At 29.8% G+C, this 19,046-nt stretch overlaps 1 protein-coding gene across 3 annotated transcripts in view; it reads left to right on the top strand.

The window, feature by feature from the left end:
- Positions 1-19,046, top strand: part of ENGase (cytosolic endo-beta-N-acetylglucosaminidase) — a 212,235-nt gene that overhangs the window by 190,419 nt on the left and 2,770 nt on the right. For all 3 annotated transcript variants that reach the window (XM_040709689.2, XM_040709691.2, XM_040709690.2), the window contains 2 exons: positions 851-1,035; positions 18,435-18,631. In XM_040709689.2, coding sequence (XP_040565623.1) covers positions 851-1,035; positions 18,435-18,631 — 382 coding nt within the window. The remainder of the gene's footprint in view (positions 1-850; positions 1,036-18,434; positions 18,632-19,046) is intronic.

Below are 19,046 nucleotides of genomic sequence, written 5' to 3'. Positions count from 1 at the left end.
CCACCCGTATAAAATCTATTGATAAATGATTGTCACTGATGATGCACCATTGGTTCCGTTGGTGTTTTCGATTTTTTTAGATATTAATATTGAGCGATATTGTTTGTTTCGTTTTTTTTTTATACAAACAACGTTAACATGTTGATAATATTTCTATTTATCAATAGTATTTACTTGTAAAGACGGTTCTTGGGGGAAGAGACAAGAAAAAAGATATAGGACTGGTATTGTTTTTTTTTTGTTATCTTATAATAGTTAATATTTATTTGATGGGGGAAACTATAACTAATAACTTGTAGATACGATTTAATATTTGAAATGAAGATATGACAAAAAAAAAAAAAGGTTGAATCAGCGTTTTTTTATAAATTATGTGTAACTGAAATATTGGTTTAAAAATATAACTCAGATGTTCTTATAAATAAAATGATATTGAAGAAATTCTTTGTTTTATTTTATTATTATTACTACAAATTACATATTTACTTTAAATTCTCAAATGAGGAAATATATTATACATTTTTCGAAAGTGAAACACTAAAATTCTTATTTTTTTTTTAAATTTGTGCTGGTATGTTTTTAAAATAATTTTACTTTTTAGGAAATAAAATGGAGGACAATTTATTTTGCTTTTCAAATGACCTTTTTCTATAAATAAAATTCAGAAATTGTATTAAAAAAAAGTAATATTGCAGCTTTAACTAAGAGGTATTTGGTTATTTGAATATGTCTGCAAAAATTATAGTTAGCTTCTTTTGAGTGTATTTTCAAAATCAACTAAAAAATAATTAACTAACTATTATCAATTTTTATTGCATTTTATCTAAAATTATTATTAATCATTTTATAGAATCTCAAGTCAAGAATCCAAGAAGAAATCCCTTTTTTGCCACGATATGAAGGGTGGATACCTTGAGGATCGGTTCATAAATGGAGTCAAGGATTTGAATAAAGAACCCTATCAATTTTCACACTGGTCTCTCATTGATATTTTCGTTTATTTTTCTCATAGTTTTATCACGATTCCTCCACTAGGTAAGGATTTATATACTTTTAATTTAATCTTTTAGTTTGAAATTGAAAGAAAAAGTTAAGTTTTTTGATTGATTCATTGTTCATTGTTTCTTAGACTATGTGCCTTAACTTTATGCTTTTATTAAAATTCAAATCATTTCCATGTATATGTTACCTTAGCCTAGTAAAGTGGTATATTTATGTATGTTATTAATACATATTTATTAGTAGTACATAGGCTCTTAAATTTATGTAATATATATACATATATCCATGTAGTTTTTTGTGTGTTTTATGGCAAAATATATAAATAAATAAATCGTTGGATTAGATTTTCAATCCAACTTGAATTAATTGGTTTTTATAACGCTGTTTTCTTTTTCTTAAATATACACATATATATAAATATAATACATAATTGAAAGAGGCATTTAATCCTCTTAGTTGAAGGCTTGGATTTATTATTTCATTTTAGATTAGGCTCTACATTAATGTGGATATTTTTTTAGTAAATATAACTACTTGCATATATTTATTTATTCACTGTCTGTTCTAATATTTCTTAAGAATATCATTTTGTCGAATGGATTGAATAGTTGGCCAACTCATTTTGAGCATAAGTATAGACATTAAGTTTCCTAATATTATCTGGTAGGTATGTTCTGAAATACTTATAAAACAACTTATATAAAAAGTTATTTAACAGAAGTCGAAGTGCATTTATCAAACTACAAAGTTATTTAACAAAATAAACTTATTATCTACCATTCTTTCATAAATATGATAATATATGTACAATTTAATTTTGATTTAATTTAATTTTTAACCATAATTTTGGGGAGGTTTATATGGTATAGATGTTTAATATGCGCTTCCTGAAATTCTGTTAAAGGATAGTTGAAACATTTTAATATTTAGCCAAACTATCGCAAATAGTGGTTGACGTATGGTTATGAAAATGAACACGGTTACCAATAGTCGAATTATTTCTACTTTTTTATAAGTCTCGAAATACCTATAAAGCATAAAAAAAAAATAGAAAAGTTATTTAACAAAAGTTGAAACAAATATATATGCTTCATGAAATTCATTTAAGGATAATTTAAGAAATTTAGTAATTGGCCAAACTTTCCAAAATAAAGTGCTTTAAAAGATGATAGAATTTTATAACTATTACTATTTTAAATTTAAAGAAAATTTTTTCCCCCCTTTGCATAAAAAATATTAAGAACGATCTAGGTTGTTAACATACCTACTATCTGGAAGAGCACAAGCTCAATCACGCAAACTGTTGTGGTGAAAACATCATTTTTGATGATAAATTCGACTTGGCGAAATCATATGAACCTTGTACAACCATAAGAATATTATATTTGTCGTAGTTGTAATTTTATATCAACATCATGTTGTATTTTAAGCAATTCTTCCATCCTGGGATAGTATTTGTAATCTTTAAAAAAATGTTTTTGAGCGAAAAAATGATTGATTGACGTAATGGATACGACTGAAAATCAAAGTAAATATATGTTATAGGGAAAGTAAACTTTAAAAACATACTTTAAAGATAATCATTTAAAATAATGAATTTACCATTAAAAATATATGTGTCAATTTCAGATTAGGTTTGTACGAGATTATATAGTAAGTTGATTCAAATAATATGAAAAACTAGCAAAGGCTTAACCGGCGTTCTCCGGGCCAAGGAAGAAGTAGAAAATCACATTGAAGGAATGCAAATAAATAATTTTGAATGAACATTTACATAATAAGTGTTGTTACAGGGAGGACTTTAATTTTACATGTTCTTAGTCTTTTACTCAAGAAGTTGTTACACTTTTTAACATATACTGTTAGTATTTGTAATACTTTATTGCTTGTTAATAACTTTTTGCAATGATCATCATCATAATCACTTTTATTTATCCCTGTTAAGAAATATAAAATATTCCATTTCTAATATTTTACAGCTATATAAAGGTACCTTTTTTCAGCTTTTTTAGTCATCATATCTCAAGACGGATTAAGATCGGGGTCGACCATAGCCCTAAGCTTCTAATGGCCATTGGGTAACGTAACAGAGACGTTTTTGAGTATACCGGAAGGGATTTTATATATTAATATATAGTCGGGCTTTGCCAAAACTGTCAAGGAGAGGAAGTAAAGGGTTTTTTTTTACGATTTCTACCAGAATAATTCATTCTATTCACAACTATGGCTAAGATTTTGTACTGGGACGAATAATACCTCTTTAGAATATAATATGAATATAAAATCGCATATTTCATGTTTGTTTTTTTGCATAATCTTTGAAAGTGAACTATCAGTACCGTATCGAAAGAAGGGGATCATGGAAACCCTCTTTCAGTATACCGATCTCTCTCATAATAGTCGTTGCTACTACAACAATGTTTTGATTGAATTGCTGTTGCTATAGGGATGACTTTAATTTTACATGCACTTGAGTCTTTTATTACTATTACCTAGGTAGATTAGCATATTATTGTTGCGTTGAACACAAATGATAGAATAAGAATGTATATATATTCTATAAATTTGCCATGCCTCTTTATTATAATGGGATTTTCATTTCAACAATAATGTGAACTCGACCTCTTCCACTATCTCGCTCGCATTTCCTATAACTCCTGTGAGATGTTTCATAGCTACTCTATAGATATTGTCGTAGTCATCTACAAGCTTTAGACCGCTTCTTCTCCAATTGTAAACATGAACTGACCAAATTGTTCGGGTTTCATTAATAATGTATTTGTAAAGTACTCCACTTTAGGATGGTTCCTGTACTACATAAGTCTAACTTATAGTCAAATATTGACTTTGTGATCTCTGAAGCAAATAATTGACTACCTTAAATTGAAGTACTTTACATAATTTTATTATACCAATTAAATAATTGGCTAGACAGGGGAAAAGGATCCCAAAATAGCTGAATCCATTACTACTGAAAATATTAAAGTAAAGAAAACCATGTTTTGTTCGTAGATTTAAAAAAAAAATCTTAATACCATCAGACGAAAACGTCAGTTATACAATAAGCAAGTCAAAATGCTCTAAAAAATCATCTGAAGATGATGAGGAAGATGAAGAAACTTTAATTATAGTTTATGAATGAAAAGATAATAACTACACCTACATACGGGAATCTTTTGCAATTGTAGACAATGAAAATGAAAACAAGGTTTATTACGAGTTTAACAGAAATATCCATTTTATTCATTACGACTCTTAAAGCAACAATTTAAAGCTCCGTGTCTCCGGCTATTGATAATTTAATGACTCCGACTAGGTGGAGTTAAACATCTTTGACAAAAAATATTCGAATCAAACTCCACACTCCTGACTAAGTCATCTAGCATTTTTGACTTTTTTTTCAGATCATAACGTGAGTTCTATTTAAACGATTTTATAACTGGATTGTACGAACTAATAAAAACAAGCATTTAAAAATAAATCATTTTATTAATAAACATAACTTATTCGAGTAGAAAAAAGTAAATAAAAATCAATACATTTTCCTAATAGGAGTCTAATGTAAACGATGCAATTACATTTCAAGACTTCACGATGGAATGAAAAGATGTGTTTGGATTTCAATCCTACATGACGCATTTTATGAAAATGAATTATTTCTGAATCAATTTTAAAACCATATTGATTGTCCAAAATAGATGAAGAAAGAGGAAAGGAAGATTGATTGCGTTGTCTCAGGGAGTCCGCGTTAAGGTGAGCCCTCTTGTCGGGATCTTTTATTGAAGCCGCAGATGTATGAGCTGAGAAGATCTACAATCCGAGCTTTATGTGTGGCTTGACACGCTTCTCGCCCCCTCATGGATGAAGACGAACAGGACGTGCACAGATGCCAGTTACTTAGTTTTGTCTATGAGAAGCACGTCCTCGGGATCCTACTCAAGCCATCTGTTGTTCATGTGACACTTTGGCTTCCACGGAGATCTTCTCGTCCTAAAAGAGACACAGTCTGCTTCAGCGATAAGAGGAGCCCCAAGGATTTTCTGCTTCAGCTTTAACACGTAGAAATTGTACAGCAGGAACTGTTGTAGAGGCCCTGTGGACCAGTTCGAGTCATTGATCTGATAACTGATAGCGATATGTTGGTTCACAAAGAAGGTCATGATACCATTCCTGGTGCCATATCTGTTGTACTCCTTATTGGTTGAGGTCCTTCCCGAAAAGCCTCCCATCAGCAAGCTTCTGCGTGATATGATACATTATGACTTAATCTCAGGATTATTTATTAAATTATTTGTTTATAGAGTTTCTTCTTCTTTTCTCTCATCAGAAGTCTAACGGTGAAAGAAGTCGGTTTTATAAAAATGTGCAATATTGATGTTTGATATGTTTTATTTTTAAAATATATTAAAATTGAATTAAATGCTCTCATTTTACACTAATGAATGCAAAAATGTATTACAAATGGCTTCAATTGGGGGGGGGCGAGACTCATTTTATATCTGAAACTATATGTGGAAGATACATTTATGCTATAATATATGTATGAGGGGGAAATTTCCGCAGGACTAAACCTCTACAGGGTAGAACTTCCCAAGGCGAAACTTCCTTGGGCATAACATCCTAGAACCGTTCAATATAATTTCTTTTTGATGTTTAGAGCCCTTCGGTGCAGGCGAGAATTATAATAATATGCCACCTATATAATATATACAGTCATGCGCATAAGTTTTGGCACCCCACATTTTTACTTAAATACTCTATGATCGTAACAAAAGAAAAAAAAAAAACACGATAGGATAAAATGATAATAATAAGACGTGTTTATTGATAATTAATGATCTAAACTTTGTCTACTTTGATATATAGAAAAATTTAAGTATTTTATTTTAGAGGCAATAATTTAAAAAAAATACACGGCAAAAATATTGGCACCTCTTTAATTAATAGTCAATTGTGTATCCTTTATTTCTGATAACTTCAACTAATCTTTTATTATGACTTACAATTAAGTTCAAGCAAGTAGTAGAAGGAATATTTTCCCACTCTTCAATACTAAATTATTCGAGTTCTTGGATATTTTTTGGGTTTTCCTGGATAAACCCGTTTTTTAACTCACCCCAAAAATTTTCAATAGGATTGGTTTCTGGATTGAACGAAGGGCTGTCCAAAACCTTAATCTTACTCCTTTAAAGCCATGAGAATACTAATTTGTTGAATTGCTTTGGGTCATTTTGCTGTTGGAATAACATCTTACAACCAAGGCCTAAACTTTTTGCGGATGATTTCAAATTTTCGTCTAAAATATTGACATAATCCTCTTTTGTCATTTTTTCATTCACTCTGATAAGCTTTCAGTACCTTTGGAAGAAAATCAACCACAAAGAATGGAACCATGCTTTGCTTTAGGTATCGTGTCATGAGGAGAGAAGCTCTCTCCAGATTTACTCCAAACGAACTGTGTAAAATTATGAATAAAAAGCTTGATTTATGTTTCATTTGATCACAATATTGTTGACCAGAAGATCAAAATTTTCAACATCCTTCTCCAAGTGTTCTTTTGAAATCATGATCTAATGATGACCAGGTTTGAGTAATGGGGTCTTTCTTGGACGTCTTCTATAATTGCTTTCTTTATGAAGCATTCTAGATATCGTTCTTCGTTGAACAACAATCTTTTCTAACCACTTTTTTTTGCATTTAAGAATATAGTTTTAATGGCCGACCAGTTCTTTTACGATAACAAACTTTTCCATATTCTTCATATTTCTTGATTATATTGCAAACAGTTGATTTAGGAACATCCAATTTCTTGGAAATCGATATGTATCCACTGCTTACTTAAAAAATTGAACAATCTTCCTCTGACTTGAACACAATGTTCTTTGGTCTAAGCCATACTAGACAATACTTAGGTAGTTCATAGAATCTCAAGGGAGGATTTAAAGTTTCTCAGATTAAAGAAAATCTCGACTCTCTTGATCTATATGTTTGAGCAAAAATATATTGAAAGTGATATTCCAAAATTGGATGAAAAAAATACATTAAATATTAAGAACTCACCATGAAAATAGCCAAAACTTTTGGAGGTGCCAATACATAAGTATACACTAGTACATACTAGTATCTAAATAAGCTAATAACTCTTGACAAAAAACTATCTAAAAGACAACATTTAGTATTTTTTTCAGATGCATTTATAATAAGTAATAATTATTTCGACCCAACATATAACTTGAAATATTAATATATCAAAATATCATAGGAAAAACAAAAAAATATATGGGGTGCCAATTTCCCAATATATTTAAAAAAAATAATTGTGTTATAAAAAATTCAAATAACATTCAAACATATATGCATGAAAAATTTGTCTAGATCAGAAGTCTATTTTTTATTTTTGTAAAAAATTGCTGCATAAGCATTTTCAAAGAAAATGGTAAAAAAACTGTTTTGCACTAATTTTGCAAAAAAAAAAAAAGTAGTAAAAACATTTGTTGGCATTGTAAAGAGAAACACAAATCTACTAATATTTTTTTCGTACTTGCAAAAACAAAAAAGAAAATAATGTCGTAGAAAAAATACCCCTCGAAAATAGTTCCTTTTTGCAAATATTGTAAAATTATATGATAAAATATTCCAGAAATTAAAAACACAAAACGGAAATGCAAAGGCTTAAAGTTGTACGTCCACAATACGTCGTTTTGTGTTATTTCTTCTTAAAAATTTGAAAATGGACGTTTGATGAAAACAGAAGAAAAAAAATAAAATGACAAATATTTTTAGTTAAGCATCAATTTTTATGTGTCAAGTTTAGATGCAAACGAATTTTCAGACAAATTTCTACAAACTTTATTTACTTTAGGAATCCAATATTCAATTAAAAACTTATTTTTTTGAACATGAAAAAAAAAAAAACGAAAGTGCAATTTTCATTGATTTCTTATTTTGCTCATATGTTTTTTCATTTTGAATAAAGTAAGAAAACGTCGTTCTCATATAGTTTTTTTAGTCACTTTTTGATTTATTACTCAATCCCCCCCTCACCTAGTCTTCTTGAGCTCCAAAAAACATTTTTTGTGTATAGATAGAATAAGACCCTCCCCCCTCTTATAAAAACCCTCCCACCAACTGGGACCCCCGTCTTACCCTAACCAGGTTCAAAGAAGGCTCTTCGGTCCAAAAGGGGGGCCACCTATAAAGGACACACACACAAACTCTATTATTCTTGTTATTACTGTTCTTTGAATGATAATATAATTAATTCATAACGAGGATTATGTATTTATAAGTCAATTGCCTAACAGAAAGGGATAGAAAACTTCATGCAGACTGTATGGAAGCAACACTCATATCCCAATTCATGACCTTTGAAGGATCAAAATGTAGCAGATATGCCTCAAATCTATGCTTACAAATTAAATACGGCCTTTCTTACGAAACGGTCATATATTAAAAAGAGTGAAAAAGAAGGGTAGATACTTTAAATATATTGATAAAATGTGAAAAAGTAGAGCATCATCAACAAACTAATCTCCTTCTCAATGAATAATATCCTGTGAGCATTTCTAACACTCCTCCTCACTGAAGATTCCATTGAAAAATACAATTCAAGTTTTTAAGTGTGACGAATTTTTGTTTTGTCAAACCTTTAATGAACATATTGGCAATTGTACGTTCTGCTATACAAAATTCTATTGAAATATTTTTCCTCAGAACCTGCTCCCGAGTAAAGGGATATCTGATATGGATGTGCTTTGCTCATTTATGAAATTAAGGGTTCTTTGCTTTTCCAATAGCTGATTGATTATCTTCCATAGTTACTGTAGGACCTTCGAATTTCTTCGCGACACTTGCCAATAAATTCCTTAAGCATACATTAGAAAGAGCCATATACTCAGCTTCAGCAGAAGACAAATCAAGCAATTTTTGTTTCTGGCTCCTCAATGAGATTGCACTTCCTCCAATCATAAACAGATAACCTGAATTAGATCTTCTATCACTAAGATCACCAGCCCAATCAGAATCCTAGTATCTAATTAATTGACCTGTTTCTTTAATATCGTAACAAATTCCGTAATTTAAAGTTCCCTTTAGGTATCTTAAAATTATTTTCAAAGCTATCAAATGTTCTTAACTTGATAAATTACAAAATCTTGCAATTGACATATAAGGATGTGCTATGTCAGCCCTTGTTCTTGTTTCTAAATAAAATACCTCCAACCAATGAACAAAATTCTTCTGGTTTCACTGAATCTTCATCCATATTTTACACTAACTTGCTTCCAGATGCTATATGATTATCTAAAAATTTGCATTCTTCAGATGACTTTGAAACGTATTCTCCTCCATTGTCAGTTCTTATTTCTTAAAACCTCTTTTCTGGAAGACAAAAGTAGGTATAAATAGATCTATGTCATTACGAACAAGGGTGAAGTCCTTGAAAAGGTTGTCCACTGGAAAAATATGTTTTTAATCAGTTCACAACAATCCACTAACGGCTTGCGTGTTTCCTACAGCATATATTTGCTGATTGCTAGGTCTGATAATGAAAGCAAACTAATAGCTTTAATCATGTACATCAAAATCTTTAGTCTTCCACCTCATTATCTGATATGGTCTATTTATTTATTCGGTTCCTTCATATTAATATATATATATAAACAAAAAAGATAATATAAATATAATAATAATAAAGTCCAGGGCAATTACGTACAGATACATAAAAAATATTGTAGTCTAAATTTAGTACCCTGGAGTTGAACCTTTTTAAATATACATGCAGAACAGACTAAAACGAACTAAAATATCCAAATTATGTGCAATACATAAAATTAAAACGATAAAATATGATACTATGACCAGATTTTCCTAAAATTCTTGATTATTCTGTTAAAAACTCTTCACTTCTATGTTTTGAATTTTTAGCGATAAGGCCATGTATCTCGCAGATGTAGCCAAAATTATATCCCTTACTTCTTCCACAACAATCGGCTCCTATGACATCAGGCTACTTGCAAAAAAAGCTTTTGAGGGTAGGAGTGCAAAGTCAATTGCTTTGGTTTCGGGTAAGGCTCCTTTTTTCCTTCATGAATGTCCAAACAGACAATCGCTTTCTGAAATTTTTCTTCTCCACCCATCAAACCTTTTACATTTAATTTTGCAAATGGTTTTTGAATGGCTAGAGACGGGCAAAGGATAAAAGCATGGTCTGTGTCAATGAATATCTTACCACAGTCCGTACAAGGCCTTGAGAAAAAAATACAATTAGTAGAAATCTGTAATTGGACTGTGAATTTTTTCCCGTCATTTATTCCTCTCAACGATGACTTGATTCTGCTCTTCCAGTTTTCAGGGAGACTCAATCGCTTTCTATGTAGATCACATAGTATATCCGTCTCACCTTCAAAAATAAGCATTGCCATTTTCAAATGCCAAGGGCATGACATAATAAGGAAAAAAACTTGAATCTGCTGTCATTGAATAGATCTTAGGATATGGTTTGAATTAGTTTGGTCTTGATCCTTTGACATTATTATAACTAACCATTACAAGATCAATTTATACTTGGCTCATAAAAGTTTTAATTGAAAACTCAGATAAAATAATCAAATATTATCAGTTAAATGGAACATCAGGAAGGAAATCAATGCTACTTAGAAATGGCCTACTTAAAAATACATGAACAAAACATTTCCAATATGATGAACTATATATACACATGTAAGAGATATTATATTTTTATCAAGTTTTTTTTTTTGGCTTATTAGTGATTACATTGCAGAACATGATCGTTCTTTTTTGTATCTTTTTTTCATGAATACAGGGAACATTTTCCGAGAAAGGATGTTTGGTTTGTTACGAAAACCTAAGCTTTTTTGATATTATATTTGTTAAGTCTCCATCTTCATTTATTGATTAGTGGCAGCAGTAAGTAAAGATCGATTGCTTTCTGAATTTATATAATTTTTTTTTTTTGCGGATTTTGTTTCCCCAAATATATTCATAGAAATTAGTTACAAATAAAACTACTTTATATAACATTTCTAGTAATGCAGAGAGGCCACCCACTCAATTCTATTACATATTTTAAGGAATTAAATATAGGATGTTTCTTGATACTTGAAGGATAAGTTGAATCGGTTCTAACTTTTTTGATGGCATTTATCTATTTATTTCTCCCTGAGATTCGATGGGAACTTATGATAATATCTCCGTTTTTTCATAACGTAGATAACCTGTTTTATATCCTAGGCTAATATATGGTGTTATCACCAAATTTAAAATTTAATACATTTTAAGAGATAAACATTTCTTAAAGATAATATACTAACTTATCCAAGAATAGTACATTTAAGCTAGTAAGTATATTGAGTTATAAAAAGGAAATGTTATGATAACCAATGTGTAGCGAAGTACTCCCATAATAGGGACTGTTTGATGTACAAGAATGACCACTAGGGTGCCCTCTATCCAATGTAATTTGTAAAAACTCACAGCATCTCAAATTGTCAATCGAAGTCGGAATTTTTGTTGAAAAATTAAAATTTCTCCTTCACTGTTGAATAATTGGTAAAAATATTGGCATTAATTAAATAAGAAGAAAAAGCTACATATAATAAAGTTAGTTATTGGCTTTAAATATAAAATTTTGGACCTGTTTAGCATTCCTAGTATTTAAATTATTGTAATGCCAGTAGTTTTTAGTTGATTGTCGTAGAAAACTTGGCAAGGATGTAATCCGAGATCTATAGAAAGAATGAAGTAGGAAAGAAAAGAAAATCAGCTCACCGGATTCATTAGTGGAGTGTCAGCAAACTAAGTTTCTTTCAGACAGCTTTTGATATTGTTCCGTCTATTTTTTCTTAAGTTTTCAATGGTTTTAACAAGCATAAATCATTATATGATTCTTTGACTGCTAAAATACATTGAAGGCAAGGCTTAACGTATATTGTTACAATCAAGAAACTTATATATATATAAACGCAATTTTATTTTAAACTGGTAACTTAATAAGGATATTTTCAGAGAGTATAATTGCCCTGGCCATCCAACGAGCTTTGGGCATGGTACCGGGAGGTCTATTTTTTTTTATCATTGTCTCCACCTAAAAATATAATGCATAGTTTTATAAGCTCCACGTAATCATCTTGCACAATTTATTTTCATAGTTCACTGCGATAATATTCTAATAAATCTTCAATTTCCGAAAGTGAGAAGTTACTTTGTACTAATTATTGTAAGGAGTCTGTTTTGAAGGAATCTATATGTTCCAATAATCTTTTATTTTTGAAAGAAAATAATATTTGGACTTGTTGTTATATTTTTGATTTTCACTTCGAAAACACTTTTTAAAATCAGTTCATGAAGATGATGACGACAAGTAGATAAAATCATTTATTTTTCAAATTTTTGCTCCAGCAGCATAACGGTGCAATTAAGACGAGCAGTATTTGAAGCTGTGGAAGAGAACTTGTACATTTTGTTTGTGTTCCCAGTCTAGGATTGCTTCCTATATGTAAAGACAATCGGTAAACTTTCTTCCTTCATTTTCTATTTATTCAAAGTAGGAAGTAAATTTTCCATCGCAAAGTAAAGCTACAATATCTGGTCAAATCTGTCTTTAATATAAATTTTTATGGTGTTCCCTGATCTTTTCTTCGATCACTCTATATCCTTTGCATAGAAGATTTACTAATAGGAAATTCATGAATATTCAACCCCAATGAATCAATAGTTGCTTCAAGAATAAAGACTTCATCTCTCATACTTAATTGACACCTATTTAATGGAGCTACTAAGTTTGGAGTTATAAAATCTTTCTTAATCCTTTTTGGGTTGTTTTTTCATGTGGAATTAGTTTCAGCTTGTTTAGATATAAATCAGAAAAATGTTCAAACAGATTGGAGCTCCTAGTCTGTTATTGTATTTGAAGTTAAAAATCACACAAGGTCACAAAATTTCTCTAATTTGAATTTTAAAATGTAATATGTAAAATCTCACTGTCTTCCAAATATAATAACACTTAATGGATTACTATTATGATGAATAAAAAAGATATTATTAATCAATTCTGAAAGATAAACTCAACGTCATCATTTTATATAGAATAGGGTGGACCAGATAAAGTTGAAACACGTCTTACTGAATTACTTGGAGATACTTCAAATTAGACAGACCAAAGTTTTACACAACAGACATGAGTTAAAATATAGTTATGATAATTACTTTTTGTGTAATCTTGATTCGAATGCAAATTTCCTCGTCCACCCTACGATCAAGACATCGAATTTGATTAAGCTTCGTATAAATTTTTTCATATTTGAGTAGCTGAGATTAAATAGAAAAAAAATGGGGGGTATGAATTTCAAATTTTTGAGAAAAAAATATTATGTTATACCTCTTGGGACATCATAATCTACAGCCAACATTGTAAAGCCGCAAACTTAGAACTTCTCAGATAGCTTTAATAACCGAACAATATCTCAGTAACAACACAACATAAAGTTTTAATCTAGGTGAATACACAATTACCAGTCAATAAGGATCAAAACCTAGGGCTTACATTCGAACTATTAAGCACTATCTTATAAACAGATATCCTTCTTTCACTATCCTATGAAAAATATGATAGTAATGTATGAATAAAGTGAAGAAATTCGTTTTCTAAAATTTATAAAATGTTCAAAAATTAAGATAATTTTTAATAATAATTTCAATCCTTAACTAGTAATCAGGATATGTTGTTGTGGCACAAACAACCGAATGTATGGTCGTGTTCTTTACCTTAGTATTTTTTTCATTATATTCTTTTCACATGTATGTCTACGGTAAACAGCATTAAATTTTAACTAACTTAAAAATCTGTCATATTTATTTTGTAGTCATTTTCATTTTTTTTTTTCATTTTATAAGGTGAGGAAAATAATTTACAGCATTTGCAATTATTAAGATAATTTTATACCGTTGCTTATCAATTATCATGGGACTCTTTACGTAATTCAATAATTCAAAATAAATCAATCTATGAACAACTCTTTCCCCATGAGTCTTCAGGTAAGCTATTTTGTAGCAAGCATCATTTTCTTGTGGTAAAACACATTGCTTTGATCTTGGGTTTTTCATATTTCATTATGTTTTTAGTAAAAGTTACCGTTTAAAATCATGTGAGTTTTTGACGCAATACTATCCCCTTGCATCAGCTGACAATACATGCCAGGCGTTAAAAATTCCTATAGGGACTATTTGATGTACAAGAATTGTCGCTAGGGCTCACTCTATCCAATCAAAAACTGAAAGGATTTCAAGTTTTTAGAACCAAAAGGAAGTCAAATTTATGTCGAAAAATTTAAATGACTCCGTGACATCCTTTTTTCTTGTGATATAAACTTTGCTTTGAGCTTTGATTATTCACATTTCATAATGTTTTTAGTCGGTCAAAAACCTATTGAGTTTTAGTAATGTGCCGTGACCTGAATTTTGCTGCTTTAGTATTTTCGAGTTTATAAAAAATACTCGAGAATTACCTGCTATACTCTTTATTCACATAAAAACTCATTAACAGCTTGAAAACTTGTTACCCGTTTGAATACTTTTTACTTGCTTGAATACTTGTAACTCTCCCTAACATTTTTTGCATGCCAAGAAAATCTTGAGTCAAAAAATTCTTATTTTTTTAATAAACTATTGAAAATTTGTCATTAAAAAATTGTTGTTCGCTTCATTGATAAGTAATTATAATTTGATAAGTGAAATAATTGTGTGAGGAAAATTTGGCGTGTGGAAGGTTTGAAATTAGCTATCTTTTATATAATATCTATATTAATAAAGTAAAGTTTTTTGTCTGCAAATATGATTTCCATTTTTGAATGTATTTTAGGACTATTTTGATACTACATTTAAGAAAAAAATATGAGTTGAGTACTCATATTTTACGACGAGTGTGTTTAGCTAAAATTCATATTAAAAAAATTACCAACTTGTAATTATTAGTTTTTCCTTCTTGAGGGAAGAACTTTTAAGTTTTGCGTAACTACCATGAAAAACGGTGAGAAACACTAAGGGTTTCTTGGGGAGCTGTGTTCGATAATATTAAATCAAAGATTGTATGTTCATCGATGCCTAATAACTCCATACAATGCCGGCAGTACCGCTAGTAAATAAGGAAAATGTTTGTACAAGTAATTTGTAAATGGGTTGAAGATTCAGACCTGCATTATTTGCTTATATTTTTTAAAAATACATATAATTTGGATTTTTAGAACTAGTTCTTGAAAGTATTGTAAGTATAATTAGAAAAAAAATTTCAGTAATATATCTAGCTATATATATTTAAATGAAATAAATAATAACGTTAAAATAACTTATAACTTATGAATGTATGTTGAATAAACAATATTTTTGTATGACATGGGCAAGAGAAGTATAAGAGACTCACTTATAAACCGATAATAAAACTATATACATAGTGCTCTCTGATGTATATTATATACATATACATTATAAAAAGAAGCATAACTGTGATAAAATATTTTAGCCCTTTTTTCTGTTTGGAATAACGGTTGCGAGATATAATAAAGGTAACGACATGATCAGTTAGCAAGGATCACTATAATTTATAAGCATCCGTTAGCAGATATGTCGTCTAAGAATGTTACCGTATTCTCTATAATATTCTATCAGACTATTCTATCTTTACGCTCAACGCAATTTAAACGACATTCCCATCCCTGGTATTAATTTAGAGAAGAGAAAATGAGTGCATTCCGTTGGTAAAAATTAAGTCCTCTTCTTATTTGTACATGTTGTAATTTGTATAACCAAATTGTTGAAGTTATAATTATTATAAAGAAATATATTGGTTCAATTTCATTCGATCAGCATATCATTTGAATATATGATAATTTCTAAAATATTAAAAAATCATTCAGATTCTTTTTTTTCTCGTACATAAGTCGGATGTTTATACATTGTATCGATATACCACAGTTAATATATTATAATAAATGATACATAATAAGAATCGTTCAATACCTAATATAATATCAGAAACAATTCATATATTTGGTAGCCCAACCTGATTCTATCAAATATACATATATGTATTATAAAGTGGGGATCACACTTTTTCAAAACCATTTATATTTTTTAATATATTATTGACATGTAGCTAGAGCAAAAAATTTAAAGTATTTTATCTTGCACAACAAATTTAATCCACTAATGGAGTGCAATTAAAAAATAAAAATATAATCTGTAAAAAAATGAAAGCAAATGCATACATTGGTGGCACTAAAGGTTTAAACCAAGTTTGCGAAACAAGGACCCACGGCATCATCTGCTAAAAAATGTTTTGGTGAAAGTTTACTTTTTTTTGTTCTCTAAAAGCACTATTTTGTTATTATTTCTACCTCAATAGAATAACTAGCGTAGCTTCTAGCTAGAAACTAGAATATATTCATGTATTAATATATATATAGCTAGTGCTGAGTCCAAGAATGGTATGCTTTAACAGCTAAGAATTTAAACAGAAGGAAAGTTGTTACAACTCTGTTTGTCAACTGACCCCTGCAAGAACTGTATGGATTTTCTACCCACTGTTGCATGATACCTACAGGAAAATTCTCGTCTAGTGTTTTAGAGGAAGTTCATTCTAAATTTCACTAGAAGGTTCTTAAGGACGATGAATTGTGTTTAAACAATCAAGTTGATGAAGAAGGTTTGTTTCGTTACATACGCGAGTCGTCTTTGTACGCAAAAAAAAAAAAATATATGTATATAGGGCGGCACTCTCATACTCCTAAGAAATAAAGACCTTCAAAAAGGTTATTTCCATTCTATCGGGGCCAAAGTACCAACTTTTTCTTTTTGTAAATTACTATTTAATTATTCTATTAAGAATTATTAGTCTTCAAACTTCAAGGCTCCATCTTTAAATGATTCATTCAATGATTTGTTGGTGTCTCTTCAAGAGGTTAAATCGAGGTTGGACAGCTCAATACTGTTCTATTAAGGAAATTCTTGTTTTTTTTTCGGACGCAAAAAGGGAAGTGGCCCCGAACGACAAGCAACAGAGATTGATGGGATCTCCGAAAGGAAGCTACAGAAGAGTCGAAGTGCTTAGAGGAGAAGGCTTCAAACACTTAGGAGAATTTTGATAACAACCATCAAAGTGTTTTCTATCCCTGTGGACGCCCCTGGTCCTGACAGTTTATCTGCTTTCCTCCAAAATATTCTTCATATCACCATTTTTTCCGGTTTTTTTTAAACACACCGAAAGTGCTTAGAATTTTCAGACCTGTATATTAATTTTACACTTTAACTGCAGAAACTATAACCAACATATTGATCATATTAGCTTTATTTTGGGAAAATTATTTGTAGGCCACGGAATCGTTTTGAGAAAAATCAAGAAACTCCAATGATATTAAACCACTCTAGATCATAGGGAAGGGAAAAGTGAGTCCTTGCTTATTCTGAAATTGAATCGGATCAAACTCGTTCTACTCAAAATGAATCTTTTAATTTGTACACATCAAATATGTATCTGACTGCGTGTACTTAAATAGCATTTTATGTTTTTTTTAAATAAAATTGGAAGAGCCAATATAGCATTCATATCTATATGTAGTTAACTTTATTATTTATATACTTTTTTTATGAGGGGAATGCCAATTTGTGAGTATATGTGTGGGGGTTGTTTGTTTTGAAATTTATAGTCTACAAGAAAATGGCCTTTTCCAATATTAAAAAATGTCTCTAGTATTAAAAATATATAATAAACATAGAAAAATAAATGAGGAGTTATTTAAAACTTTGTATATCAAAGAAGAGAGAGAGAGAAAAAAAGTAGAAATAGATGTATATATTTACACATCTATAGCTGTATTATTTTTGTATATATTGTATACCCTACAAATAAAAAATAATTATTATCAATATTATAATTAGTTCCACTTCTTGAGCAATTCCCGAGAAATAAATATATATTTATGAATATACCTGTTATGGCTAGAAATATAGGATATTTGAAAAATCAATATCTGAAAGAAAAAGTAGTGATATCCTATAATATACTTTTGGTTTAACACATTGGTCTCTACCATAGAGTGTGCGGACTATTGACCGAAAAATGATTCTTAATATATTGTTATATATGACTGTATATTTTAATTCAATTCAAATGTTAGTATGATAAATAGGTATTGATGATATGTCATATTAAGATAATTAATAAGTGTGCTTTTGTAGAAAAATATTTTTTTATTAATTATGTTCGTTAATGATCATTATATAAACACAACACAGATTTTTTAATTTGTGTTTCTACTATACGAAGTATTTTAGGTACTTAAAAATGATAGATGAGAGAATATTAACTATAAGCGTATTTTAATTATATTCGGATTTGACTGTACATATATATTCTACATTAGGATGGATCAATGCAGCTCACAAGAATGGATCAGCTGTTCTTGGAACTATTATCATTGAAGGACATGAATTTGATCTCCTCTCTACTGTTCTAGACTGCTATGAGCTTTTTGCAGAAAGATGTGCCTCTATACAAAAATTGTTGGGCTTCGAGGGCTGGCTCCTTAATTTTGAAATGGATAAGTTGACACAAACTCAGGTAAGGAATTAATGAACACTTATTATGAGAGCAGGAGTAGTTGGCGTACGGGTCATGTTAGGTTTATAACATTTCTAGCAAGTTTCTACAAGTTGTGGTACAGCACATTCGTGGAATAACCATTTACAGCTTGTTGAGGGTCGTGAGTACATTCCATCCCCAGCTGTTTGCAATCTCAGTCCAGTTTATTAATTTTCTTCTAAAGTTTAAGTATTACACTAAACTCTGAAGCTCTTTTTTATGAAAAAACTAATAAAAATAATATATGTTTAATTTAAGAGTTGAATGTAATTAATCAATTTAGTATTTAGTAAAAGGTTATTGTGTGAAGCCAAAGAGTAGCTTTGGTGTACAAAAAAGACTTCTACGAAAAATAGAATTGTACCAACAAATCCCGCTTTTTCTAGCATTCCTT

This window comes from Lepeophtheirus salmonis, chromosome 4 (genome assembly GCF_016086655.4).
Source record: "Lepeophtheirus salmonis chromosome 4, UVic_Lsal_1.4, whole genome shotgun sequence".
NCBI classification, from domain to species: Eukaryota; Metazoa; Arthropoda; class Copepoda; order Siphonostomatoida; family Caligidae; genus Lepeophtheirus; species Lepeophtheirus salmonis.
Note: the sequence above shows the minus strand (reverse complement) of the source record. Positions and strands in the feature narration are given on the sequence as shown.